The 27,973-nt window shown below is 37.0% G+C and overlaps 1 protein-coding gene across 8 annotated transcripts in view; it reads right to left on the bottom strand.

Annotated features, from left to right (window-relative positions):
• The window catches only part of Mctp1 (multiple C2 and transmembrane domain containing 1), a 499,895-nt gene that overhangs the window by 142,271 nt on the left and 329,651 nt on the right, over positions 1-27,973 (bottom strand). For all 8 annotated transcript variants that reach the window (XM_033767611.1, XM_019209437.2, XM_019209438.2 and 5 more), the window contains 6 exons: positions 23,320-23,413; positions 7,719-7,821; positions 5,868-5,970; positions 5,436-5,537; positions 4,982-5,056; positions 2,898-3,017 (listed from right to left, as the gene is read on the bottom strand). In XM_033767611.1, the coding sequence (XP_033623502.1) occupies positions 2,898-3,017; positions 4,982-5,056; positions 5,436-5,537; positions 5,868-5,970; positions 7,719-7,821; positions 23,320-23,413 (597 nt within the window). The remainder of the gene's footprint in view (positions 1-2,897; positions 3,018-4,981; positions 5,057-5,435; positions 5,538-5,867; positions 5,971-7,718; positions 7,822-23,319; positions 23,414-27,973) is intronic.

Genomic DNA, 27,973 nt, shown 5'->3' with positions numbered 1-27,973 from the left:
AATTAGAAAAAAAAGAAAATGGAATAGAAAAAAAAAAAAAAAGACACTTAAACATTCTAAAGTTGACGAATCTGGGCCTAAAACCAAGCCGGATAATGGTACAAATGCATGTGCTCGGGGAGGCAGCTGCTTTTATGAAAAAGTGGGCCAAGTGGAACCAATATTATAATAATACACCCATGATCCATCAACAGGGCATGATGGGAACAATATGCTCCCAACAATGGAGAGCTGCTCAAACTCCCTCCTAATGGAAAGCAGTTCTTTTCACTACTCTGGTCTAAAAAGCCTCCAGCTATGCCATGGGAATCTTTGAGATATTCCGTTTTTAAATGTATCATTTAATATCTACAAGATGAACACAAAGCCTAATACAGTTTCTTTCCCTGAATTGTAAAGATATGAAAATTACAAGGTATATATTCTAAAATCTCTTTTGGGAAAGAAATACTATCTACTGTGTGGCATTGGGAAAACTTCTTAACTTTGCTATGCCTCTGTTTCTTCCTCTGTATACTGGGAAAATAACAGTATCTACCTCATGAGATGCTGGAAAGATGAAATTCATTAATGAATGAAAGCATTTTGCATGCATCTGCAGGTGAAAAACAGTTCCTTGGCAAATAGTAAAAGCTTAATAGATGTTAGTTTTTCTTTTTATAGAAGAACCTTTTCATATCAGAATTTAATCGGAGGTTAAACAGATGACTGATAAAAGATTATGAAATAGTTTAGAATTCAAATGGAAATTATAGGGAAAATTGCTGCAAAAGTATTAAGCTATGTCTATCATGGCTTCGTAATGAGCTTTATTAGAGTAAACATTTATCAAGCATTTTTAAAGAGTGAATTTCCCCACATAAAAAAAATTTTCAGAGTGAATGGTTCATTAATTGGTCAGTTGACTTAGCCATTCCTATCGGGAACTTTCTAACTTCTGGATACTCTGCAGATACGCTGGAGTACCAGGGTGATAAAGGCAGGATCTCCATTCTCATGAGACGTCCTGTTCAAGCCTAAATAAATAAAGTTTGGTTTTGTTTCAATCAATTCAATAGAAGGCCGTGTAGCCCCTTCTCTCCTGCCAACGAAACAGTTCCTGTTATTGTTTCTTCTCCACAGTAGTCTTAACGTGAGTTCGCACTGTCCTTGGTGGCCTCTCGATCTCCCTCCCTGGCTGCAGGTCCTTTCCCTACCTCTCCTGTGCGGCTCTCCTCTTTGTGTGAGCCTCTTGCGTTCAGCTTGTGCATGGTAGGACTGAATCTGTCACACACCGACCGACAGATAAGAGAGATATTAGACATTTCTTTCCCAGTGAAGTCTGTCCCTCTTCCCTCGAAATGACTCAAGTGATATCAGGTACATGTATGTAAGGTTCTCAGAATTCTAGTGCCTGTAATTTTTTTTTATTATTTTTTAGAAACAAGGAAATTGTGAAAAAGGGCTGCCATCTTGAATTCATTTGACATAAGTCTCTTCGTATAAACTTAGAAGCCAGATTAATTTTAGGAAGACTTACACAATGCAATGCTAAAGAATTCAAAATGAATGTTCCTCAACAAACAATATCATTAGGTAAATCTCTCTGTTTTCAAATTTCATAAACAGCTATGGGGAATGACTTTGGAAGGAGTGAATCAAAAATGGCAGTATGACCTTTTCAGTGGAATTTTGTTGCTGTTAAAAGGCCTCACAGAACCTGGAAGTAAGGATATAAAATAGACACAGAAACCCAATATCATTTTTTCTCATTAAAATCCCAGTGCCTGCATGCTGGTGAAAAATCAGAATAGTTTGTTCCACAGTACCCTGATATATGTATTATGTGAGAGAGCTACTAAAAGAGTACTGAGGGAAGGAGATTTCTTTTTCTAAAACTTAATGACTCTCTTCGAGGAGACAACACCATGTCTATGGGAAGCAGGCAGCCTAACTTTCTGGTAACTTACAACACAAAGGGACGCACATACTCTTTGTTCATGTTCTCAGGCATTAACGAAAGTCCCATGCAAGGTCTAAGAGGACAGAGCTCAGAGTACAAAACAGATGTGCATACATTCCTGAGAATGGTGATACTAAAATGTGGATTTGTTACTATAATTAAGGCTCCTCCTGAAAGGTACCTCTATCCTAACAAACATGAAAATAAAATAAACATTTTCAAGGCTCCGCTTAAACTTCAAACTGAAACCCCGAGTAAGCAAACATAATGTGGGAGGAGAGGATCCCAGCTAACACATAAAGGAAAGTATCTTTTGGATTTTCTGGTTCTGCCAGGTGGTCTCCTCAGCACTTTTTCAATAAAGTGAAAGGCTGCACGATGAACACTATTAGAAGACTATTTGAATTGATCAAATTCTCACTTAGGACTTTTTAAAAACCGGAAAGTCTCAAAAATAATAAAACATCTCTAAAACAGGTCAAATCCACTTCCAACTGATTCACATATTAAAGTTTTACCAACTGACATTATACTACCTATGATGTTCCTATTTTGAATAAAAAGTCCAAAACTATAGAATGAATACAATCAGATTGAGGATGGTCAGGACTATTACTATTATTATTTTTCACACGGAGATTTTTTTCTTGGTTCTCCTATTGGTGCTTAGAGTTATGCAATATGCAAAGTTTTACTTTTTAACTGTCACAGAGAAAATTATACATTGGCTGCAATGTCTCTCGTTCCGGAAATTTGAGGCGGGGAATGTATTCTTGGACTCAGACCTTGAACAATCCATCAGGTCCCTGCCCACGGCAAATCTGTCCAGTCAAGTCTTAAAATAGGAGTTTTAAAATGGCCACATCAACATAACTGTTACTATAGCCACAGAAACATGCAGCTACAATTACTGAATTTAATGAATAACAATGTAAGTAATACAGTATGATCATACCACAAAAGCAGCAAGGCTCCTTGGGGGTGAATCCCAATCAAAGCAACTATTAACGTAGTATGCAGCATTTACAAGCACCATGACACAACGTTTCATTCTGATAAAATTTCTTAGCAGCAGCTGTAAGAAAAATGAGAACTTTATGAGAATTTACATTACTAAAGATGATCAACTATATTGCAAAATTTTTCAAGCTTACTGTGATTTAAAATGGATTCAGAAAGTTAATAAAATCACAAGAACATATCAAACAATTTGACTCACAAGTTAGAAAAAAAAAGTATTTCTGGGGAAACTGGAAAGAATGGACTGATAAAGCAATTTCTCAACTAAATATATATATATATATATTTTAAAAAATAATATTATGGAGGCTGGGCTTCTTTGTTCATAAAAATTTTTCCTAACAGATTGAAACATTCTTACATACTATGGACTTTTATTAATTTAACCCTCTTAAATCTTATTGTGCTTTTAAGACTGACTCAGTAAAGGTTTATGCTTCAAGATATTTCAAAGTGTATTGGATAACCTGGAATGTTTTTACTAGGGGTCTTAGAGAAAAACCTGTCAAGTATTGCTTGTTACAGAAAACAAAATGTTTTTACCAGTTTAGTAGGATTTCTTCCTTGCTATATATCTTATCTATTTACCTATTTATCTATCTCCCCCCTCACATTATATTCAACCTATATTTTCTCAGTGTCCATCATTTTGGAGTTAGAGAAATATTTATAGTAACCAAGTGCTTCAATAAATCTTTTATTAAAAGATATATGAAAATTGATATAATTTAAATTTAAAACTATAGCATGACTTCATTGGTAAGAAGAATAGTCCATGCACTAGGTAACGGTTCAAAAAATTACATTCAAATGTACTAACAGACTAATTATATGTCTATAGGTTAAAATTTTGACACTCCAAATATACTTCAGTACTGATCTGGTATTTTAAAGAAGTGGTCATGTAAAGTTTCTAGAGATCAAATAGTCAAAAATGTGTGTAAATATAGATGCATGGGTATACACACCAGTTTTAACAAATTTTCTAAAGGTGAAATTCCATTCAAGCAAAGTAAAGTGTTTCCCTGTTTGTTTTTATCCTGGTTTCTATCATCTTCCTTTAAGAGCAATGTTTATTATTTTTATCTATAATCATGGAGAAATGTAGTCTGCATCTCTCTTGAGATAGATACTACATTTGCAACATATACACCATCTTTTTAAACATTCAAAGATTCCACTGTTTTTGGTGAATTTATTAGATTAAAATAATGTGTAGGCTTCTAATGGTGAAGGAAATCATCAAATATTTCCAGGTGCAAATAAGTGCAGTAAACTTTATAACCTTAATAAATATATTTTATTTTACCTCTGTTAATAGGATGTAAGCATTTTCCAAAAGAGGTAGCTTAGCACTTTCTTAACTTGATATCAAGCCACAGTTAAAGTTATAATTGATTTCTATCAGACTTAGCTTAAAAATCCTTCATGATAGAAAAATCAGATTTCTTGATTTTTCTGTTTTCTTAGCTAACAATGCCAATGAAAGTTCACTTCTGCAAGATCATGGTTAAAATCTAATTAACAGGAAGGCTCCCCTGAAAAGATGGAGCCCCCTCTCCCTGGATTAGAGGGAAGAGCTTTCTTCGGAGCTCACTTTACACACACCTGCATCATACCTGTGGGTGGTCCTGTGCCCAGATTGGAGCCTCAGCCTTTCGGGTCCTCATTTACACACCCCATGGCAATCAAACTGTATTTTATGTTCAAAATGACCGTTCTTTTGCTAATGCACGACTACATAACCATTTAGAGCAGTACCTACTGTATCCCCTTTTCTTCCTGACCACCCCCATCAATTTATTAGTTTGGTATTTTCCTTGTTTGATCTCTTAAAGAAAAGAATGAGGAGAGAAAAGGAAAGAAACGGGGGGGGGTGGAGCCATTTTCAATAAGTCGATGATCAAAAATTCCATCCTTTTCCCCCCTTCCTACATCCAAATTTATTTGAATTTACTTAGACGTTTTGCAAATATAATCAGGTTTTCCCAGAGAGATTAGTCTTTCCTTGCTTTTTACCTGTTTAGAGAGTCTGTTTTCCTCTTCAATGTACTTCTGTTCTTTGGGTATTAACGTTCGTAAGCTGGCTTTCACCTATGCATCAACACATGTGTCGGTTATGAATTAATATATCACAAACGTTTACACGTTTTTCACACAATTCAATTTGCAGTAATTACTTAAAGTTCAGAAGTCCTGTCTGCCTTGCTCATAAAATATAAATGTATACAGTTGCACTTGTGTGCTGTTCCCGTTCCTAGGCAGGCAGGAGCAGCCAGAGCGGAGACACAGCAGCAGTCGCCAACTCTAACAGAGAGTGTGGGTGTGCCAGGCATGGCAGAAGCGTATTCTCCAGGATACATCAAGGGTTAGAGAAAATGAGGAATGACAGAAATTCTCTACAAATCAGGAACAAAAGCTTTCATGAAACTGAACTCTTTAGCAGTACAAAAAAGCCAAAGTTAAGACTTACAGCATTAAAAATCACATCTATTTCAAGATAGATGACCCCCTTTGTTGGCCCTGTCAGCTGCTTGTTTTTCAAGACGTAGGCTTTCTGTTCACCATTTTGAATCTGCGGGAAAAGGACATGACAGCCGTCTGTCTCGCGGTCTCCACTGAATACACTCCCTCGGTGACCTTTGACCCCCAGCTGCTGAAACTGACAGAGAACCCAAAACAACTGTGGCAATTCTGACAAGTACCTGTTCATTACCAGGATCAAGTCTGTCAGGAAAAATTAACTATCATGGGATTCAACATGGCCGTGAATTGAGTATGTTAAAATTTTTAGTGTTCTTATTACAGACCTTGGTTGAAAAATGACAGACACAGAGCTGAGGGTTTTTTTTTTTTCCTTGAGCTAAAGCAACACAGAACAGTGTGTCAGGTGAACAAAACTTACAGATAGCAATGGTATAGCAACTTTGCCCAGAAAGTCAGCACTCCGATCCCGATCTTCATCGTAAACTGTCACTTCAAGAACTGAATGGATATCTTTAATGTTGCTGTATGACAAATACGTGCAAGAAAAAAAGATTTCATCAGTGGGAAACAAGAACAAGAATGGCTTTGAAAATTTAGATAGATAGCTCCAGCTGATTGTGTGTGTCTGTGTGTGTGTGTTATTTGCATATACACAGGGTAGCCTGGTATCTTATAGAACTTCCCATAATTCACCCTAGTTGACTACAGTGATAGTGCTATTATCTGGAACTTGGAAACTCACTGTAATTTTTTAAGCTATAACTTCTTAATTTCCCATCTAAATAGGCAAAGAATAAGTTATTGAAAAAACAATAGGGTGGTCCTGTTATTTCTGAGACTTTTCTTTATCCTTATGCTAGCAATAAATCATACCTTCCCACAATAGCCATATAAAACACCGACATTGATATTAGCAAGTCATTGCATATGTTCATAGCAATTATTTTTTTATAATAACAGGATATCTCCTTTTTGTTTATAGCTCTCCCCAAAACAGTGACTTAGTTTCTATTATGTTTATAATACAAATGAACAAACACAGAAAACAGAATGGAGAAGATGTAACATTAATAGCTATTCTACCACCCTGGAATTCAGAAATTAAGTCATGTTCCATAGACAACGAATGTTAATAAACAACTGGGAGAGCTCTTCATATTTTTGTTCTTAGAAAAATAAGTGCAAATTGTTGACAGCATTTATTCTTTGATCAAACTGCTTACCCAGAAAACATGAATTAAAAGAAAGCAAAAAAAAAGAGAGAATATATTCATTACTGAAAAACCACAACCACATGTAAGAAGGGGCTTTATCAGGGCACAATCAATTAATGGCTTTGATAATAATCAAACCTATTCATTCAATTATGCATTCCAGAAAAAAACACTCTCCACAACCTTCTTAGGAGTGCAAGTCTCCTGACCAAGCTTTCATCTTTTATAAAAATGTGAAATTCCTTAAAAATAAATTGGTCCCATAATTAAAGCTGATTAGTTACTGGCTCTTCAACAGAGACATTAGAAGGAATTAATGAGGAGTTTAGCAGTTTTTTCATGTACAAAAAATAAAACTATGTTAGAAAACTTTTAAGTAATACTTTTGTTTAGAGAGTTTCCTTTGTTTAGAGTTCATTTCTAAAGCCCAGTTTAAAAAAAAAAAAAAAAAAAACGAACTTAGGAGATACTATAGTGTAGCAGCACTGGCAGCTTTTACAGCACATGATTGAAAAGATTACAAACGTATTAAAACAAAAGGAAAATTAACTCAAAGGGTGTTTTGGTATCTAGGACAATACTTAATATTCTTATTGTGCTAAAATGAATCAAACCAAAACTAAAGCATCTGCCGAATTCGTGACCGGATTGTTTGCTGATTTCAGCAATAGAACAAATAGAGCTTTGTCCTCCTTGGTGTCAATGCAGTTGGGAAGAATTTCAATAGAAAATATAAAAGGAAGAGGCAGTATGGCAATTCAGTGGATGGGAGCAAAACCCTTAGTTAAGTCATACAAAAAGCACAGTTAAAAACAAAAGTATATGGAAACAAAACAAGAAAACAAATGGCTCATTCCTTTCCCCAGGTTTCACTCAGAAAGGTACAAGCTGAGCAAAGGTTGTTAGCAAAGGCAGGTGTGATACACTGAGCTGTGAGTCAGTGAAGAACACACATACACACAAACATACATGCACTCACTCACACACACGCAACCCTCAAAGGAAATATGATTTTGCACCAGTTCTGCAATGAGCTCAACGTAACGGCTACTTACAATGTGAAGACTTTGTTCCACTCAGGATTGAGATTTTTGTAGACGGTGTGTGTTAGCAGCCTATCATTGTTCAGTTCTACGACACAAAATGGGTCACTTTTACCTACAAAAGATTCGGGTGAACATTTTTATTATAAATAGTACCCACCTTCACAGTGTCATGATCATGACACTAAAGCTTTTCCAAAAAGTTTTACGGTAAACAAAAAGTGAAGAAAAACTTTAATACTTAAAAAAAAGCATCAAAATAGAGTTAGATGGAACCAGATGATGTTAGCAAGCATTAAAGAACAATTTAGAACCTGAAAAAAGGGGAAAGACGTCAAATTATACAGCTAGGATTTCAATTTGAATTTTGAACAAAAATAATTCTATACTGTCAATTATGAGAGAGAATGTTCCTGTCCATCTCTAAATCAGTGTTTTATTCACTCTGAGGTGACTATTTGAAGTGTTCAGTGCTTTTAATATTGCACATATTTTTCAACTCAACGGATTCACTGGTACGGAACTTGTAACAGGAATTTCTAAGCAAGTTTATTTTGGAAAAACTGCGGTACTGCAGAACTACAACATTTTAACCTAAGGTTCAGTTAGTTTCTCTCCAGATACCTATGGAATCACCAGAAAATAAATTAGACCCTCTCAGGCAGAAGAAATTCTGCCATTTGAAACTTAACAACATCAACAACCAACCCGTGTGTCGAAGAGCAGTATACTTTCTGTTCACTGAAAGTAAAGGATTTAGAAGTTATCATTTATTTTCAGCTTCTGGGCTCTGCCATAGCCAAATCTTACCCATTTGACCATTAGGTTTTCTAATATTCTCAATAATTCTATAGTGCCAGGTCCTCTATTATAAGAACCCACAAAGTCAGAGGCTCTACAGGGCTGGCATTAATGTTATTAGTGCAGGATGTAGTGTTTGATACCTTATACAAATGACAATGTAATCAATATTTAGACAAAGCTGTCCAGAGGTCATTATCTTTTAAACTACAATATTGATTTAGACTACATAAGAGGTTAATGTGCATATTATTAACTTTAATGATAAAGAATAATTGTTTTAAATACATTGTGAATTGTAGTCACAGTAGTTTACACTTGTGCAAAAGCTTAAATATCACTGAAGATTTTCAATTAAATTTTAATGGGAAGGAATTTACTAGCCATCAGTGACAGATAAGCTGCATATTCCCATAGAGTAGGGTGTTTACTTTCCATGGGGTGATTTTCAAACTGAGCTGTAAAACCTTTGACTCAACTTTGATTTAAATTTATTAATTTTATATTTAAATGATCTGATACACGTGTGCTAGTTGAGCAGCCACATATACCCCAGGATAACTCCATAATTTAACATTACGATAGTCTTCTCAATTTTGAGTTTTGGGGATAATTTTCAGGGAAGAGTAGAGAACTGGAAGACATTAAGGTCTGGTGAGAACTCTATTTGTGGTTTAGGATCTGTATATCTGTCTCCCCCCACACTTTCTTCACCCCTCTTACCTTTAACCATTCTCACCTCCAACACATGCACACCATGGAAGACAGTGTACAGAAAGAATATTTTGTGCAGGCAAACACAGTGTAATGGGTTTTATTTGACACATCAATAACTTTATTTTCTTCCATAGAGTTTTTCTACAAGCATATAAAGGCAAGCTCAAATACTTTTTGAAATATATTTAAATGTAAGCCTCTAGGCAAAGCCTTCCCCAATAACTATACCCTATTTTATTAGTTCTGAGGCTAAATATAGAGGAAAAGCTTGGTATTTTTGACTACAGATTCATGCATTCCACAAATATATATTGCTCATCATGTACCAGGCAATGTTCTATGCGTTGGGGACATAGCAGTGTATAAATCAACTTAAATTCCTGATCTCATGGAACTTCCACTGAACAAGACAATGAATACATTTTATGATGTTTTAGATGGTAAGTACTGTACAGGAAAATAACGATGGGGAACGTGATAGGGAATGGTGATCCATAAAAAAAATTGCAAAAGAACTTTGGAAAAAGTCTCACTGAGGAAGTGACATATAGGCAGAGAAACAAGCACTGCAAGGGAGTGAGCCCTGGGATTCCCAGAGGAACAGACCGCAGATTGGCTAGAGAAGCACCCATACCTGATATTGTCAGGGCTAACTAGGAAGCCAGTGTGACTAGAGGGACAGATTGGGTGTGTGGATGGCGTGGTATAAGGAGAGTGGTTGGCTTCTGAAGGGACATGGCTTTCATTCTAAGTGAAAAAGGGAGTTTGGGGGGGATTTGAGTTGAGGAGTGACACGATCTGATGGGTGCTCTTTGGAGAATAAGATAGAAGGCAACGGGGGAAATGGGGTGAATGGTTAGAGAGCAATTAGAACAACCCAGGTGGTGGGAGTGGTTGGATTCTGGATACATCTTGAAGGTAGAACCAACGAGATTTGCAGATGTCGATACTGAACAACTTAATATGCCCTGATGCTATTATTTGTAGATGGAAAATAATTTCTTGAGCTTAGCTGAGCTATTTAATTTTTAAGGTCAGAAAGCATTCAGCAAGATGCTCGGATTGGACATTTCTAGAATCTGACAAAGGAAAACTTAGGTAAAGAGAGCAAATAATTTTATGTGTAATTTGCATTGATTTAATCCTCCTAAAATTATCATTTTATGGTATAAGCAATGAATGCCAACATTAGGTCTTGGTACACTGAGTTATTTTTCATTAATAATTTTTCACTAACAATTTTCACTAATTTAGAAAGCATCTTTCTGCCACAGAGTGATCAGTTAATTTCACCCAAAGTAACAGCAAATATACAATATCAAATTCTATAAACTTGTCACTAAAACACATATGCTATGGTTTTATTTTAAAGAACTGGCTAAATATAGCTAATGTGCTTATCTAGGTTGCTAAATAATGATTTAAATGACTGGCTTTTCAGTTCCTAAAATTCGCAGGCATGATTATCTGCCACTTACACAAACAAAACAATCAGAAAAATACCACTGATGGACTGAATCATTAATTGCCTCCTAATTATTCCTTCCTTTCACCTCATGTTATTCCATTTATACCCTGTGATAGGCTGTTCTGCTTGCTGAGAGGACCTGAGCTGTATGGTTGATTACAGGATGGAGTACTATATGAGTGTACTATATTTTGCAAAGCTCCAGGGAGCGCTAGAAAGCAGTCCCATGTAATGTTATTCAATACCACCAGGCTACAAGTGCAAGACCAGAAGGCAGCACCCAAAATTGAAGGGTATTTTGCTTCTGATAATTTTTAGCCGAGAAGCCTTAATATCTGACAACATAAATTATATAATCTCTTATCTTTCTCTCACTCATTTTTGTCATGAGACTAAGGCAGGTATCAATAGGTCTTTCACTCCCATCATAGTGGGGGGAAAAAAAAAGCTCATCCCTCTCCGTAGCAATGCAAGAAAATGGAGCATTGGATTTGGATGGAAGATAGAAATTGCAGCAGTGCTGGGTTAGGGTGGGAGCCGTGGAACTGATTGCTTTAATAGCCACAATAGCTAGAAGAGAATATTAGCCTTCCTTGAGAGCATTGCAATTTTCCATGTTGACAATTTCCTAGAGAGAAATAGGAATGCCTTTTGAAGCACTCATTACTTATTGAGTGTCTGCTCTGTTCACCCCAGAATTATAAATATGTTGAAGATGTATGTAGCGAAGCTCTTCATGCACATAAAACTTAGTAGGCATGATAGACATGTAAATCCACAATTATCATGCAGGGTTGTAGGTGCTGTAATAAAGGTAACCAAAGAGTGTAAAGGGAGCAATAAGGAGGAGGCATGTCATTGTACAACTCTAGGATGGGAAGGGGGAAAGGAGGGTGACACTTCTTCCCGGGATGAGGGGTGACCTGAACAGTCTATGGCAATTGTACACCCCGTTCAACATCCACATGAAAAGTGGATTTTAACAGTTTATGATCAGGAATATTTAGTGTAAATCTACTTGTATATCTCTTTGATGGAATCTCTGTAATGCAAAAACCCAGATATGTGGAACATAACTTCAATAAAATAGACATTTAAAACTGTTATGTTAGGACAGAAGCATTTATCCATAATCTAGTTAAATAATAAAGGCGATTTATTTTGCTATTGATTTTTAATAGGAAGAATAAATTGCCCAAGGGAATTAACATTACAGAACCTACATCATCAAACCAAATCTATGACAGAGTTTTTTCAATTCTTCTTTTGGTGAAAAGCTACTCTTACAACAATAAAAACATCAGAATTAACTTGAGTGGGCATCTTTTCTAGCAGTCTTCAAAACAGCACCAAGGGTTCAATGGGGTCCACTGACTGGCTAATTCTCTCTCACTCTTAGCCCTTGCTCTCTGGGGTCACAACCCTGACATATCGATAAAGAACTGTGGGAAAGTCTGCAATGCCCCTACTTGCCTGCTACCTGTTTTTGTGGCAAGTAATGACTTCAGTTTGCCTCACAGTGTTGTGGTTTGAGCATTAAAGTCACTCAAAGACACTGAGTGATATCCTTGCTCCTAAAATAGAGAGTTAATCCTGATCTGTCCAACATCATTTTGCTGCTGACAAGTGGCACAGTTTGCTGGGTGTGATGTGTTATAAAAATGTGTTTGTTGGGAAGGGACCCAGTGATCACCTCTTTGTTGCCATGTCTCTGAAAACACAGAAGGCTTTCAGTGGCACGGAATGCAATTCGTACCCATGGGGGTGTTTTATTTTGGATACACCTTGCACAGATGAAGCTCTGTGGTTTAATTTCCTCAGTTGCTACAGTTTCAAATGGCTATATTTTAATCTTTTAAAAAATTATAATCAAGGCTGCCATCTGTCCTTTCTGAAAATTGGAATTTCAATCAAGATATCCAACAATGTTACAGTTGAGGGAATTCCATAGGGTTCATCTGAACAAAAAAGCAATGTATGTTGAAGACATCTTCCAATCCTCTTCTTACCATGGGAGATGAGGCTTTGACCTTAGTCTTTCTCATCGACCGACCTAAACATATTTTAAACATCTGATTGGTAGAATTACATTAACTGACACTCATTACCAGATCCCCACTGAGTCTGATTCTGGGATTAAATCATAACAATATGGCTTCTCTTTTCTCACTGAGTCATGAAGCAGGTTTCACTGTGGCAGGAAAACTGACACCCTAGAGTCATGGCTCTCAAGCTATTACCTCTAACATATCTTTTCTTTTTCATATTGATGATTCTGTAATATCCTCTTTACTATCCTAAAATAAAGTAAAATTCACACCTAATTTCAAAAGTTCATAAATGTGTGAATTCTACTATAATGAAGAACAAATACAAAGCTGTTGATAGCAAAAGGATAACACTGATTACTGAACAAATATTTACTGAATGCCTACTGTGTGCCAGTCCACGTGAACATGAAAGAGAAAAATCCCTGCCCTCTTACAATTTACGTGCAGTGGGGAAGAGAAGGATAAGGAGGAAAAAAGAATAAATGTTGGAAATAACTAGCAAGTAGACTACATTATATGCTGGAGAGCAATACACGTCAATGGAAAACTGAAAAATGACAGTAGCAATAGGAGTTTGAGGAATGCGGGGGCCAGAATCACAGTTCATCGCCATAATTAGTTGGTTGGAAGAGGCCTCGTCAAAGAGATGAGGGCTGATAAAAGGGTAAAGCAGTAGCCAAGTGACTATCAGGAGCAAAGTGATTTGGAAAGAGGAACCAGTTAGACCAAAAGCTCCGAGTGCCCGGGGCTCCAAGGACTGGGCTCAGTGTGAAATGCGGACATCAGCAGAACATATGGTGGATGGTGTGGGAACCAGATCATGAAGTGCCTGGATGTCACCAAGGTCTTTGGTGTATACTGTGTAAAATGGCGGCCATTCCCAAGGCTTGAGTGAGCAATGTGTATTTCAGGACGTGATCTAGGCAATTATGAAACACACTTTTAAAGTACAGCAAAGTCTGATGCTAGTCATCTAGACACGGGGACTAGCTAATGCTCTGTAGGGCCTTTACCATCACCATCCCTAGCTTCCACATAATGATAGTGTCCTCCCGACATTATGGCAACTAAAACTCCCTCAGAAATCTCTAAAACACAGGAACAATACCACCTTCTCCATAGTTGAGAATTATTGCCCTACAGCAAGCAATGGTTCTTGTACAATTTGATCATAGAATGTCTCAAAAATCATGAAAGATTTCAAAGTGGTTTTGTTCACATGGGCTATATACATTAAACTTTACCATTTTTGAAATGTTTAAAAGAATACAAAAATATTAATTCACTAAATAATAATAATAATAATAATAATAATAATAATAATAATAATAATAAATCTATGCTGTGTTAACATTGTGATCAAACCCTGTGTAGCCTTTGGAAAACCTCATTATATGCTCACGAGAGAATGGGATAATAATAATTAATAATAATAAATCTATGCTGTGTTAACATTGTGATCAAACCCTGTGTAGCCTTTGGAAAACCTCATTATATGCTCACGAGAGAATGGGAATGAAAAAAATCACAAATTGTATCTCAATATTACTATTTAAATAGTTTTGACCTCATAGATCCATGAGTGTCTGGGCCTCCCCAGAGTGAGGTTCCCTGGACCACACATTGAACAGTGAAAATGGGTAAAGTTCAATGAAAATTTGAGGGTTTTTTTCCCTTGGAATCTAGAACTAGATGCCAAGTGATTTTTATAGAATTGCATATAACCAGATTCATTCTTGAGTCCTAGAATTGAGCCATCTTGATAGACTCTGGGAAGCTCAAAATTTACAACGGCAGAACGGGATCTGAAATAAGACAGATCAGAGACTGGAAAAGAAAGGCGGCGGCGACTATGGGATCTATAAAGTGAGGGCCATGAGAAAATTATACCTGAGTTCTTAGGCCTGACAGCATAGATAAAATTATGGTGAAAATACAGAAAGTATTCATTTTACATTTGTTTAATCGCAAAAGCTATATGTCAGTGGTGTTACAAGCTTAAAAACACAAAAGTTGTTTGGTCTAAAACGAGTATAAGAGTATATATTAGACCCTTGAGGAGCTCTATTACTTAATTAGGCTTTCCTGCAGAAACACATGGGGGTTCAGGTTAGCATCTTTATAAGTAAATTAATTAGCTGGAAAGATCTTTTGTAACAAAATAAAGTCTTTCAGCCCCCTCCCCACCATGTTAGGTACTATATTAGGTGATTAAATATTTTATATATATTTATTTAACTAATCAAAAGCAATGCAACTGAAAATTGTCATATATCAAGTCTTTGCCTTTAGAATGGTATCTTTTTCTTTTTATTCCTCTTCTACTCATTTGGGAGGCTATTATTCTTCTTGGCACCTGCTGCATGTCAAGAAGACTTGTGGGCCAGCTGAAAGGCACACTGAGGGTTGGACTGCCCTTCTGCAACCAGATTCTGTCTCAACAGTTCCAGGGATGGGGAAATCACCTCTTCCACAGTACTGTTTTCATCTACTTTTTGGAAATTGTAATTTTTGTAAAGTTTTATGGGGGGGGCAGGGAGTGCCAGGGATCGAGCTCGGGCCCTTGTGCTTGCGAGGCAGGTGGGAGAACCACTGAGCCAAATCCATGGACTGGAAAATTTTTTTTGATGTTCAAAACCTTAATATGTTTTTTATATTCAACATGTGCCTCATCTATTCTCTGCTTTCCCCTCTGTGCTGGATACTGTGGATGGCTTCATTCCAGCCATCTTCCAGAGTCTCTTCCTGACGTCACAAAGCCCGAGTGACATTTCTAGATGCCTTTGAAGCTAGGGATGCATATGCAATTCAGGTGCATGAATCAAGTGTACTTGCCTGAGATTTGATACTGGAACTTAGTTACAAGAAAGTGTGGCTGACACCGCAACAAGCCGGAGTTGTATGAGCTGTTATCAAAGTGTCTTTCTCAACTTGTTAATGTGGCAGCAGCAATAATTTTTGGCACTACCATGTGGCTTTACTACTAACCTCGGGAGAGGGAGCTCCAAAGAGTCTACAATGCATTTAATAATTTATAATAAATCCCTTCCTGATTAGATTTGCTAGAAGGAGTTGGCTTTCTGGACCCAAACTTTGGCCATTATTTCCCTTGCCAGCTCCTATCTACACCCTCCTTGTGACAGAATTTTGAATAATAGGCAAGAGAAATCATATCCCTTTAATATCTTTCTTTTGGCAGTACTAGTTAGCTGATGATTTCAGAGAAAGGATCCAGATCAGCAAATCTATTCTGCTGTTTATCAGCTGGGGGCGTGTGTGTGTGTGTGTGTGTGTGTGTGTGTGTGTGTGTGTGTGTGGTTTCTGTGCTGATTGGATGAATTACTTAATTTCTTCATACCTGAGGTTTCTAATTCATAAAGGACAACAATAGAATCTAAGCAGTTGTTGTGAGATTAGTTGTGATAATCTACCAAGCTCATGTAGTAGCTGACATGTGATGTCATGACACTGATAACATAAATAAATGTTAGTTGCCACTATTTTTGTGTCATTATCATTATCCTCAAGCCATTGTCAATGCTCTTGGATTCAAAACAACAGATATCCCGTCTGAAGATATATTCTGGTTAGCTGACACTGAGAATGTCTTTATAAGTAGCTTCCAAAACTGGATTTCTGCCGCTGCAGGCTTCTGGAGAGTCCACAATTAAATAGCATTCTCAACATTTCACTCTCATTTAATGTCACAAAATCGATGTGTGTGTAGTCACTTCCCTAAAAATTAAACTCAACTCAAAACTTATAGCCACCTCTGTATCTTCTGTTAAAGCAAGACACCCTTGTGTATCCATGGGAGACTGGATTTTTAATATTGATCTTGTTGAATGAAGCCAATTACATCAGTCTGTGTGTGTGCCTGTCTGTTTACACATAATGCCGATGTAGATACTATAGACATAGATTATATACTCCTGATACTGTAAATATGTGTTAGTCTCATGTAAGATAAATCACTAGCCATCCCAGCAAGTTTGATAAGTAGCCAGTTGATTATTTCCTCAAAATCATTTGTAACTACAGTCATCAGTTTGAACCAAGGACAAAACAAGATAGCCGTCCACCTAGTAACCCTGACGCCAGCCCTTTAATCACCCCATGAGCTTCACTATTCAGTCACTTCTGATTCCAACTCTACTGTTATGTAAACAAGGATCCCTGTAGTAAGCTTTTCTTTCCTTTTTTTTAAGAAAAACCTACAGAAAGCCAGATCTTCTCTATTTACAGCATTTTTCTTAACCATTTTCTATGAAATGCACTATTTATAAAATTATATTCTAATGTAACAAAATATAAAGAACAGTTCAATTTAGAACTATTGTAGCATCTGAAAACACTTTTTCAAGCACTGAGTAAAATCCTGGAGCTAGCCGCCCAAGCCAAATCAGCAATTCTCTATTTCTTTACTCAAAGGATCACTTTGTAATCTTAGTTCCACAGAAACCGATTAATTATTTTACAGTATTTCTCTTTCCCTCATTTCCCATTGATAGTGGGACCACCACTTTCTCGGCCCACAGTCCTTCACCTCCAGAGCCATCAAATCCAATTATTAATCTCTTTTGTCATCTCACCTATTCTTTCGGAGCAGTGTCTCCTACCCATGTGACCAGCATATGAATCACGCATGATTCCTGTAATTCCCTTTAAAACACTGGTTCAGACTCAGATTTCATCAACCCTTGTGCTAAATTACAATTTCCATTCCCCTTCTCACAAATATTTGATATCAACTGTTTGGTTTTAGAAGATTTTTTTTTGCATTTCTATAATTAGAATATGATTACTTTTTTAAAAATGCAATTACTAAAAATAAAAAGGAAACATTTTGGGTAAGATGCAATGACATTAAAAAAAGGAGGAACAACACTTTTCTCCTTCTTTGTGATGCTTTCATTGTTTAGTGTTATTCGTAAAGAGATTTTAAAGAGATTTATAGCTGTTAATACATTTATGATGCATGTGTGATGGTTTTCTAAATTATGCATATGATTTTGAAAAGAATGTCAGGTGTGGAATATTTCTTGGATGTTTCTTATAAATTAGATAAGCTGTTTTTTCTCAAAGCATACTAGCTGCTAAAAAGTCTTCTATACTGCAATTATTAAAAAGCAATTGAGGAGCCAGGGATTTAGCTGAGTGGTTCCGCCACCTGCCTTGCAATCACAAGGACCCAAGTTCAATCCCTGACACCAAAATAAGTAAATAAATAAATAAATGAATAACGCAAGCAAGCAATTGAGGATAGCATTAGCTTACATAATCCAAATAAGGCACAGTTTGGGGAATTTTTAATATGCTTTGTGTTAAGACTTAGGGTTTTTATTTCAAGCAATGTAATTTTAATTGTCAATATAGTAAAAGTTAGAAAATTAAGACTATCTGCATGTATTTTTCTTCTTTCATTTGATAAATTATTTTACTCCTCATAATCCACACACACAAAGCACTCCTATCTTTCCTAGTCCACGTAGGTGAACTGCATAGAGTTAGTTTAAAGGTTATATATGTTCTCTTCTGCTAACATAGGTTTTAAATAATGACAGTAAGATATAAATCTGCATTTACCAGGTATCATTACTATTAAATATGGCAATGGCAACTACAGGTACAGGCTATTAAAAATTCAGGCTGTTACAATCCTATCAAAGGAACCACTTCTTCCAGTGGAGCAACTGTATTCTGCAGGCCACTCGAAGCAACAACTGCATATATTGCGTGCAATTTGCTAGAGGAACCCACAACATGGTGTTTTTCTGAAGGACGATATCTTGTCTATATTATGTATGTACACTTGGTATTCCTAAAACTTTATATAGAACTTTCCAAGAGCAGGCTTGCCTTTTTCTACACAGCTGCCTTTTCATTTTCTTTCTCTGAATAGACCCATAATGTTCAGGGAAAATACCAAGAATAATAAATCCCAATCTCTGTGTAAAATATACCTTCATGACACTCTCAAGCTGGAAATCACAAGAGCCAATAAAAATGCAGGCAGCCTACTGATAATGAGGTCAGAAATACAAATAAATTTACTTTTAATGAAGACTGGAGGCACAGTAATCAAAGTGTTAAAATTCATTTCATGCATATCTCATTTGCTTCTTAGCTGATATTTACCACACAATTCTGTGAGAAAGTAGAGGCCTAAGATGCTCCAGATAAATGGCTCAATTAATTGTACAGAGGTAGACCTCTGAGCTGAGCCAGAGCTGTGAGCTCTTTATTAAAAGCACCATTCTGTAGCCCCTAACCCTGTTCCTTGACTCCTCTCTGGTTTCCAATTTAAACAAGTCCCCATGCGGCCCGCTCTAAAGGGCTTTTGTCTCCCTGTCATTGTTAAGAGAGCTGAGGCATCCTGGAAGTGTGAAATCAGACCTCATGAGTTGAACGGTTCCCCAGGGAACGCCGGACTGCGCAGAAGGTCAAAGTCATGGGCCGGACCATCTAAAAGTGTCTGATCGCCAGTCTGTGACACAGCAAGTTGGGGGTGGGGGCTAGACTGAAGAGGACTGAAATTGAACACATCTTAATTAAAGCCCACAGACAGCAAAACAAAATGTTTTCTAGGCAGCCTGTCAAATGCAGCTTAAATTTAGCTCTGCTAATGAATCTGAGCTGCTAACTGTTATTTCTTAAGATAATAAGACTCTCACGGAAGCTGATAAAAAAAAAAAATTGTAGCATGTCTTTTTCTGCTGTTTTGTTACTTAAATATTTTCCAACAATGAAGACAGTTTTCCAAAAGGAAAACACGGGAAAAGTCTATGCAAATAAAGGGATAGTAAACATCTCTCTTAATAGCTAGTAGGTTTCCAGACTGTGGGGCTGGTGAGTCACAAGTCTTTATGCCTAGCCTTGTTTTAGAAAAAAGAAAGAAAGAAAGAAAAAAAAAAAAAAACCACTAAACTATGGTGGTTTAATGTGACGATTTCAGTGACAGATTCTGTTAATTGTTAAATTTTCTTTCTCTTGCTTTTTCTCTTCCTCTCCCTCCATTGTCTGCTGAGAGAGGTGGTGCATTAATTTGCTAGATCAATTCACCTGGGGTGGAAGAGGTTTATATTATTGTTCCTTTTAATACAGTGAAAAGGCAGGGCATTTTTGAAGGGCTTCGTAGTTCTCCCATATCAGTGTTCCTGCAACTGAGTGAGTGGCTGGTCCTCTAGGGAGGCCACGACCTCTTCCTCAGGAGAAAAAAAACCCACATACCACAACCCAGGGGAAGATGAAGGGGAGGGGTTGAAGAGAAGAACTCTTTTCTCTCCCTTCTTTTACAACTTGAAAGAACCAACAGGACGGGCCTAAACACTGCAAAGAAAGCCTCACTCAATTAAGAAGACTTGCAATGCTCACTTGAAATTAGCTGCACTCGAGGCAAAGAATGATTAGAAGCCAGGGAAAACAAGTTACAACAACCATTTCCCACCACTAAAAAATCGTTCCCCTCACAATCTGTCCGGTTTCAGCGGTGTAGAGACTCTTCCCCAGCACGCACAGGGCCAGGCATTCTCTAGGTTTTGCTTTGATGGTGCAGAAAGACATTTACCTTTTCACTGGTGAGCTGAAAGGTAAGTAAGTCGTACCGAGCGGTATTTCTCAGTCACTCCAACTTTTTCCCCCTCACAAAGAGTTCAGCAGACCAACTTTTCTCAGGCTGTGAAAGGCTGCCCACAATTTGACTGAAATTTCAATCCACTCTTGTGCCTTACTCAATGCATGTGTATGTGTGGGAGTTGTAAATTGAGGCCTTAACCACCAGAGTTAATCTCTTTTTTAAATCTGTATTAACCTTAATGATTTGAAGTGCACTGTCCAACACTGGGCTATTGAGACCGAAGAAAAAACTACCCTCGACTATCAACAGTTTATTAGGGGCTTAACTGAAGTGACCTACTGTAGTGGTATTCTGCTGAACAAGGCCATGGGCTTTTTGTGGAAAGGGAAAGAATTGAGGGTTTCATTAAAAAGTAATTTGTGCTTTATACTCACTCATTCAAAGAGTGTTTCAATTGCTCTTTATTCACACAGAGTTAATACAGTATCACAATGTTTCTCAATGAATGTGTTGTAACAAAAGAAAAATTTTACATTTTGAAAGGAAAAAAAAATTCTTTGCAACTGCAGTAAGATTGATGGCTGCTTAAAAGATTATGGAATCTTTCTCTTCTGGGCTCATGTTCAATGAGGGAATATTAAATTATGAAATTTTTTTCTTAAACAATGGAAGTTTAACTTGATGTTCAGATCCTTAAAAGTATTTTGGAAATAGAAAAATTGGTCAAATGCAAGTTTGTCTTATTCGACTGACTGGTCTAGAAAAAAGCATTGTGAAACCAAATATAAAAACAGCTCAGTTTTTACTGGATCTGAAAGCATTCTTGCGCAGGCACAGGGAATTACCAATGATTTAAAATCCCCCCGTCCACCCAAAACAGCCCTCAGTGGGTTTATACTGACAGTCTGAAGGCAGCGGTATTCACTCAGCTCGCTCTTTTTCAAACTATAGATTCATACTGAGAAGAATTTGGCCACTGATATCCATCGAGATGTGTATCATGTCTTTAAAGTTCTTCTTTAAATGAGTAAGAGATAAAGCATACAAACAGCTGATTTATTTTCTCAAAAATAAAAATATTATTTAAAAAATTGGTCCTATATGCAGATGTTTCTGACGTAAATACACCATCCTCATTTTTGTCACCATCACAAATGTCATCAAGACCACAAAAGCACCAAGAGTGAACAAGGTCAAAGACTAAATTATCCACTTGCCCTTGAACAGTTCAACACCTCTCTTGTTCAATTCAGAACCCATTAGAATGAAGAATCATTAGATTTATATCCCTAAAACTGGAAGAAAAACACGGAGACTCTGTTATTTAGTATTCCTCAAAATAATGTTCATTTCTCAAATCAAAATTATGTCTCATTGAATCCCTAAGGGAAAGGCTACTGTTATTTGCATCAATTTACAGAGAACCATTAGGGAAGAAATATCACTATTTTCTAGCTCTGAAAGAATGAGTAGCTTAACTTCCACAGGGGTATGTAGGCCAACAACATAGGTTAACAATGTTTGCATATTCGTGGTTTTAAAATCAATGGCAGCTTCCTTCTAAGAGAAGACAAACAAACAATTGCACTCAGCTTGAATAATGGACAGGTAGTCAAGCTTCTGAAGTAATGGTACTTGAATTTTTCTAGTAGAAATTATTTTGCCCCAGTTAATTTGATTATAACCATACCAGAAATAAGTTGCACAAAAATAAATAACTTAGAATTCGCTAATTGTTTAGTACAAGGAAGCCAAGTCCAAATATATGCAAAGTTAGCACATACAAACTACACTCTATTCCACTATTATTAGTCGTACTTGTTTTGAAAAAAAAATTGACACTTGCTATTATCTTTTTGGTTACAAATGAGTTGATAATTACCGCTTTAAAAACTATAAATTGCAACATTTTTATTTTATCACACAAAAATAGTCACTTGATAGAGCCCAAACATTAAACTTTAATATATTGCTGTTTTGAAGCAAGCATCACCATTACAGTTTGAAGGCAGTGATCTTTTAATTTGATTTTGATCTTGTTGAATGAGTTAAAGAAGGAGACTGTGATTTGCAGTGATTTTCAGATGGTAGGAAAAGAATATTTCTTTCCTTTGAATAAATCCGTTACATCTTCAGGGCCATCTTACTGAAAATTTACCAGGGCAAGCATATTTCTACAAATAGTAAGTGAAATCTTTCTGGAATAGTGACATTCGCAAAAAAAAAAACTGCTCAAGTTAGTCCTATTTATCATCCAGATTGGGATGGGTAATTTAATGGATGGTATAAACATCCCGTAAAGCCTTATGATATTAAATATAAATGAATGGTCACAGCTGTAAATTCAAAACAATGCTAACTGATGGAACAGTTACCATCACCCCATTTGTTAGTGTTTCATAGAAGCACCAATACCACAGCTCGAGAGACAAAACTAATTTTGACATTTTTATGTCTATTTCTGGTTAAAAAATTTCAAACACTCATGTAGATCCAGAGCTTTCTCTGGGAGGTGCAGGGGGATTTGGACAATGAAGTCACTGGAGCAGCATTTCAAGCAGTAATAGTTTGTCCTAATTATTGATCACTCTGCATCTAAACTTTTCAATGAACTATGCAACAGGCTTGATGCATTTTGAATTGTAGGAGTTTATGTGATGAAGGAAGCGGATATCATCGGAAAGTTGATTCAGGGTTGCTTCAGTTTGTTAAAATGACAACACCTGGAAAAATTACTACCAGTACACTGATTATATTGTGTGGATACCAATGATTCAAAGGACATTTTGTTCTTCATTGTGTATTTTCAATATATTAGTCTGCCTTTAAAAAAGCAGAACTCATATAAAGATCAGGGGGTTGACCAATCCTTGTTTAAAAAAACTCAAATATTTAGGTTATTTACACAGTGATCCTTTCAGGTGAAATACGGAGTCAGACTATTCGTGGGCCTTGCACACTGCCTGACACGTCCAATAGGAGAATCGCATCATTTCTTACCTGTGACGTCTGCAGCCATCAAGCCTTCTGCTCTGATGACTTTCACCTGGAGAAACCCCACATCTTTTAGGTTGTGAAATATCCGAAGCGGGCTCTGGAATTAGGAAAGAAAACTCTTAAAGGTTCTCGAAGGGTATGCTGAGAAAATACTTCTATGGTTTTTCTCAGGATGCTACTTAATGGGGCCAAAAGATCACATGTATACACACACACACACACACACACACACACACACACACACACAAATTATGTAGATAATTTTTGCTGTATAAGAATTTCTGGAATAAAAATACCGTATTTACTCCCATTAAATAATTATGTTAGTTACAGAGTAGACACTTCTACTCTCTTTTTTCAATGTCACCTACTAAGTCTAAGAAATCTTTTCTCTGTATATGGTTTGGAAACTAGTGATTCTTAATATTGAGTCTGAAGCTGTTGACTGACTCTTCACTACAGGACAGGGACTAAGATAGTCAAACTTAATGTAGTATTTTTTTTTCTGCTATTTTCTCTTGGTAAGTGTTGGAAATTGCAGGTGCTGGATGAGGGATAAATAACCTAATATTTAATCTATTTGCTAATATTTAATCAAAAGATATGTATGTGCGTTAATCTTTTGGAGAAAAGACAAATACAATCTTTTAAAATAAGGCAAATTGATGATTACAAGTAAATTCAAAGCTACTTTTTCTTAAACGTATTTTTTACTTTTCTATTATAGTATCTGTGTAAGTATGGAAAGTTTGAAAGAAAATCAAATGGTAAAAACATTTCATTTCAGGGCTGTGGGGCAGCTCAGTGGTAGAACATTTGCCTTGGGTGTACTGGGCCCTTGGTTTAATCTCCAGCACTGGAAAGGATGAAACTACTTCACTTCATACATTAATAATGGTGCCATTTTAATAAGCACAGTGCTTGACAGAATTGAAAGAAGGGAACCAATATAACAATTTACAAGGCTAATTAATAGGCACAAAAATTCTGAGGGTAAAGTGATACTCTAGAAAATTGAAATGCATTTATTTATTTACTCTTTATAGCACTTTTTATGGTGAGGTCAGCACCTGCACTCAGTAAATCAAAGGCATTTCTTTATCATTATATGTAAAAATATTTCCTGACCACGGATTATAACACACTTTTGCTTGGTAAAGTTGCCTATTAAAACAACTATTTTTCTAGAGTGAAAAGCATCTTCTGCCCCGTATTGCTAATGTTAGAATACTGAGAAGCCAAAGCTCCCTGCAATCTGAACTTTCCCAGTCCCGTCTGAGGGGTATTGTTTACGTCGAACCCCTGACCTTGGTACAGTGAGGAAACAAATGCTGATAAATGTGTAATCTCCTAGCCTCACTTTTAAAGACAGTGTTTAGCACAGGATTAACTCTTAATCTTTTATTGTCCCTAAACAGTTGTTTATTACCCCAAATCTGTTTAAATTCCCATAAAGAAAGGTTTTAACGGCGAGAGCTGTAGACAGCAGTGTCAGGATTCCGAGGCGTGCAGGTATGTTGTGTTCCTAGAGTACTGTCTCTCCGAGGCTGGGCAGCTTCCTATTTCAAGCTAACCCAGCATCATAAACCAGTTAAGTCCCCTGCGCTAATGATGGGGAGTCATTTTAGTGAAGGTTTCGGACTTTAATTTTCTGGCGCCATTTGAACCAAGTTTCACGGCGACCAACGCAAACATCATCATCAGGCCTCGTGTCTGAGAATCACCGAGTTCCTGAGCTCACCCCACGGGCGGGCACACTGTGTCCGGGTGCTTTAGGTCTGCCGCCCTGCTTCCCATGGGGAGGGGTCATTATCTCTGAGTGTTTCATTTCTCCGGGTCAGCTGATGCTCTGTAATTTATTGCAAATTTCAAATGTTTAGGCCAATGACACATAGATTATAATAAGAACTCAAAAAAGGTGGGTAAACATATCTGTTTCAAAATATAACTTTAAGGAATGCTTCATCGAGAGATATTTCTGCCGTATTATTTATGGTTATTTTAGGAGGCCACAAAACCTGCATGGCTTCTGAAGCCAGAAATTTCCATAGTAGAGGAATCTATGATTTGCTGTGAATCCTTTCAGCCCTCAATAGATGGGAAAAGATTGAAATGCTCTGGAGAGGAGTCCTCTTTATTTTTTTAATGAAAGGCTGTATAATATATTTTCTCTATGGCTGCAGCAGCTGTCAGGGAGAGCAGCTCAGTTCAGCTCTATTACGGGAGAGGCAATACCCCATCCTATGGCTTTGCGATGCTCTGAGGGGCCAGAGCTGATTGACAGCTTGTCACCGTGACGTCTTATTCCATCTCTGTTATGGAGAAAATTAATGTCACACCACCAGCCTTATGACTCGCTGTCATCTTAGAGCTGCTCACCTTTTATCAATGCTCTAAATAACATTTCAAGCCCATCGTCTCACGGTGGACAATCCGGTCAAGGGACATTAAATCAGATGACTGTGAAATGTCATAATAAAAATGGAATGCTAACAACTTCTTCTCTAAACTAGCTCCTCTGGTTCTTAAACTGTGACAAGGGGGAGCAAGGGTTCAGCATACCCGTTCTGAAAAGGTCATACAATCGCTTGGTCTACTACCCATTACTACTCGCCTCTATTGACCTTCCCTCCTTCCCTCCCCCCAAAAGAAGGGAAAAAAAGGGAAAAACTGGAATTAGCCATCTTTTCAGGATGTGATGATCAAATAATGGCTCACACAGGAAAGTCTGCTTAATTTGCTGGGCCTCCTGTGTTTAGCAACGAGCAGCCACACAACAGCAACAGAGAGATTTCTCAGGCCTGCTTCATAACAGAGTAGAGGTGATGCATTTATGTTCCTAACCAAGATCACTGCCAAATCAAGTCCTGGAGTTGAATGTTGACTTTGAAAATATACATGTTCTTGCAGGAAAACACTTAAATAATTTCCCAAACAAGTCGCCTCCTTTATTTGTTTCCCAAAACTATGCCAAGGGATGTGATGTACTGTTCATTCACTTCATAATCTGTATAATGAAAAGGAAACACAGTGAAGTCCTAAAATGTAGCTCTTTGTCCTTGTATTGCTGTAATTATGACGTGTGCTATGCTGTATGTCATAGCTTCTTAGCACTATGTTTTGGGAGGGAGGTACAAGCCTGTGCCAGGAGTTCAGGGCTATAAAAAGGAATATTTTAACATGGTTCACTTTTTAATATATTGAGCACAATATAATATCAGCTGGTGCTTCCACATATTTCCATCTTATTGCGATAACTAACATTCAAAAGAAGGTAAAAAAGTAGATATTCAGATTCTGAATGGGCATGCCCAATTTCAGGAAGTCCATCCAGCAGAAAGGGGAAAAAAAATCAATAATAGAGAGATTACTTCTAATCACCCGGGAAGGAGTATCATCCTCATATATGGGATAATATCAAAATAGTAATCCATCAGCTACAGCGTTATAATGCCTAGAAGAAGTTTTGTATTGATATACCAATTAACTCCTTTACAGTAGTTTAAATTTCTTGGGGCTCACTTCTGGTAACAGAACATGTTTTGGCGGGTAGCAAAATGTGAAATAATTCTCATAATTGCAATCACATATTAGAAGATGCCATACAATACCTTAAGCTCCTAGGTGGTTTAAAAATATATACTATTTAGCCTTGCTAAGTCACCTCTATTAAACTGTTTATGATAACACCATTGGCAATGAGTTGTACAAGCATTAGCAGACAGCTGATTCAGTGCAGATAGCCAGAATAAATTTGCTGAAGCGTACATCCTGCTAATCTGTTTGAAGAATATTGTAGAGCATTAGTACCAGCACTTCATGTTATCTGCACAGCCTGATAAGGTACATCTTTATTAAATTCAGTTATGGAAAGGATGTCACTCAGCAAATAGGAATAGTTTTTTAAAAAAGAAGCTGTTCTTTGTTAGTCAGAGCTTGGTTTCATGGCTGAGTGTCTAGAGGAGACTTCTAAACACCTGGCAGCATTGTACAATACAAGCTTTGTAATTTTAAGTGGAAAAGCTTTTTTCCCCAGCTTCATGGGTACTGAGGCATTCAATTTTCCAAGCCTCCACTGAGACAATGGTGGAGTAAGAGCTCCCCTCTCTGTTGATTCAAGAAAACTACACAGTGGGTAAGGTACCTTGGGAGGATCCTGGGAAATAGGAAGATCTGGTTTTGAATGATTGGATTTGGTAAAATTTGAGGAGAGTAGATATTTTCATGGCTCTCTATTCCACCCTCTCCATATACGATCAAACAGAAAGAGAGTTGCTTTTCATTACATTTTACGGTCAATTTTTTTAAATCAAAGTAATGACATGAAGCTTTTCTGAGCAGTAGAAAATAAAGATCACTTCATGAATATTTTCTAGTTACCACACTTCTAATTAATGTCATTAATCTCATTTCAAACTTGGAGAGACAAAGAAATCTTAATTTGAAATACCCAGAGGACAATGAATCAATTTTAAGTGATGTTGTGTAAACTTGACTCTCCTTGAGGGATGTTTCCCTGCAGGATAAAATCACCGAGGAGACTCCAAGCTCCACGAATGGATCGGCAACTGATTCTGGAGAAGACCATGCATGGAGACACTGGCGCGAAAAGGGAAACACTCCCGTGAAGCTGGAGCAAGCCAGTCTTCCGCCTGTC

Source organism: Fukomys damarensis, unplaced genomic scaffold (genome assembly GCF_012274545.1).
Source record: "Fukomys damarensis isolate Sample0158 unplaced genomic scaffold, DMR_v1.0_HiC HiC_scaffold_3, whole genome shotgun sequence".
Taxonomy (NCBI): Eukaryota; Metazoa; Chordata; class Mammalia; order Rodentia; family Bathyergidae; genus Fukomys; species Fukomys damarensis.
Note: the sequence above shows the minus strand (reverse complement) of the source record. Positions and strands in the feature narration are given on the sequence as shown.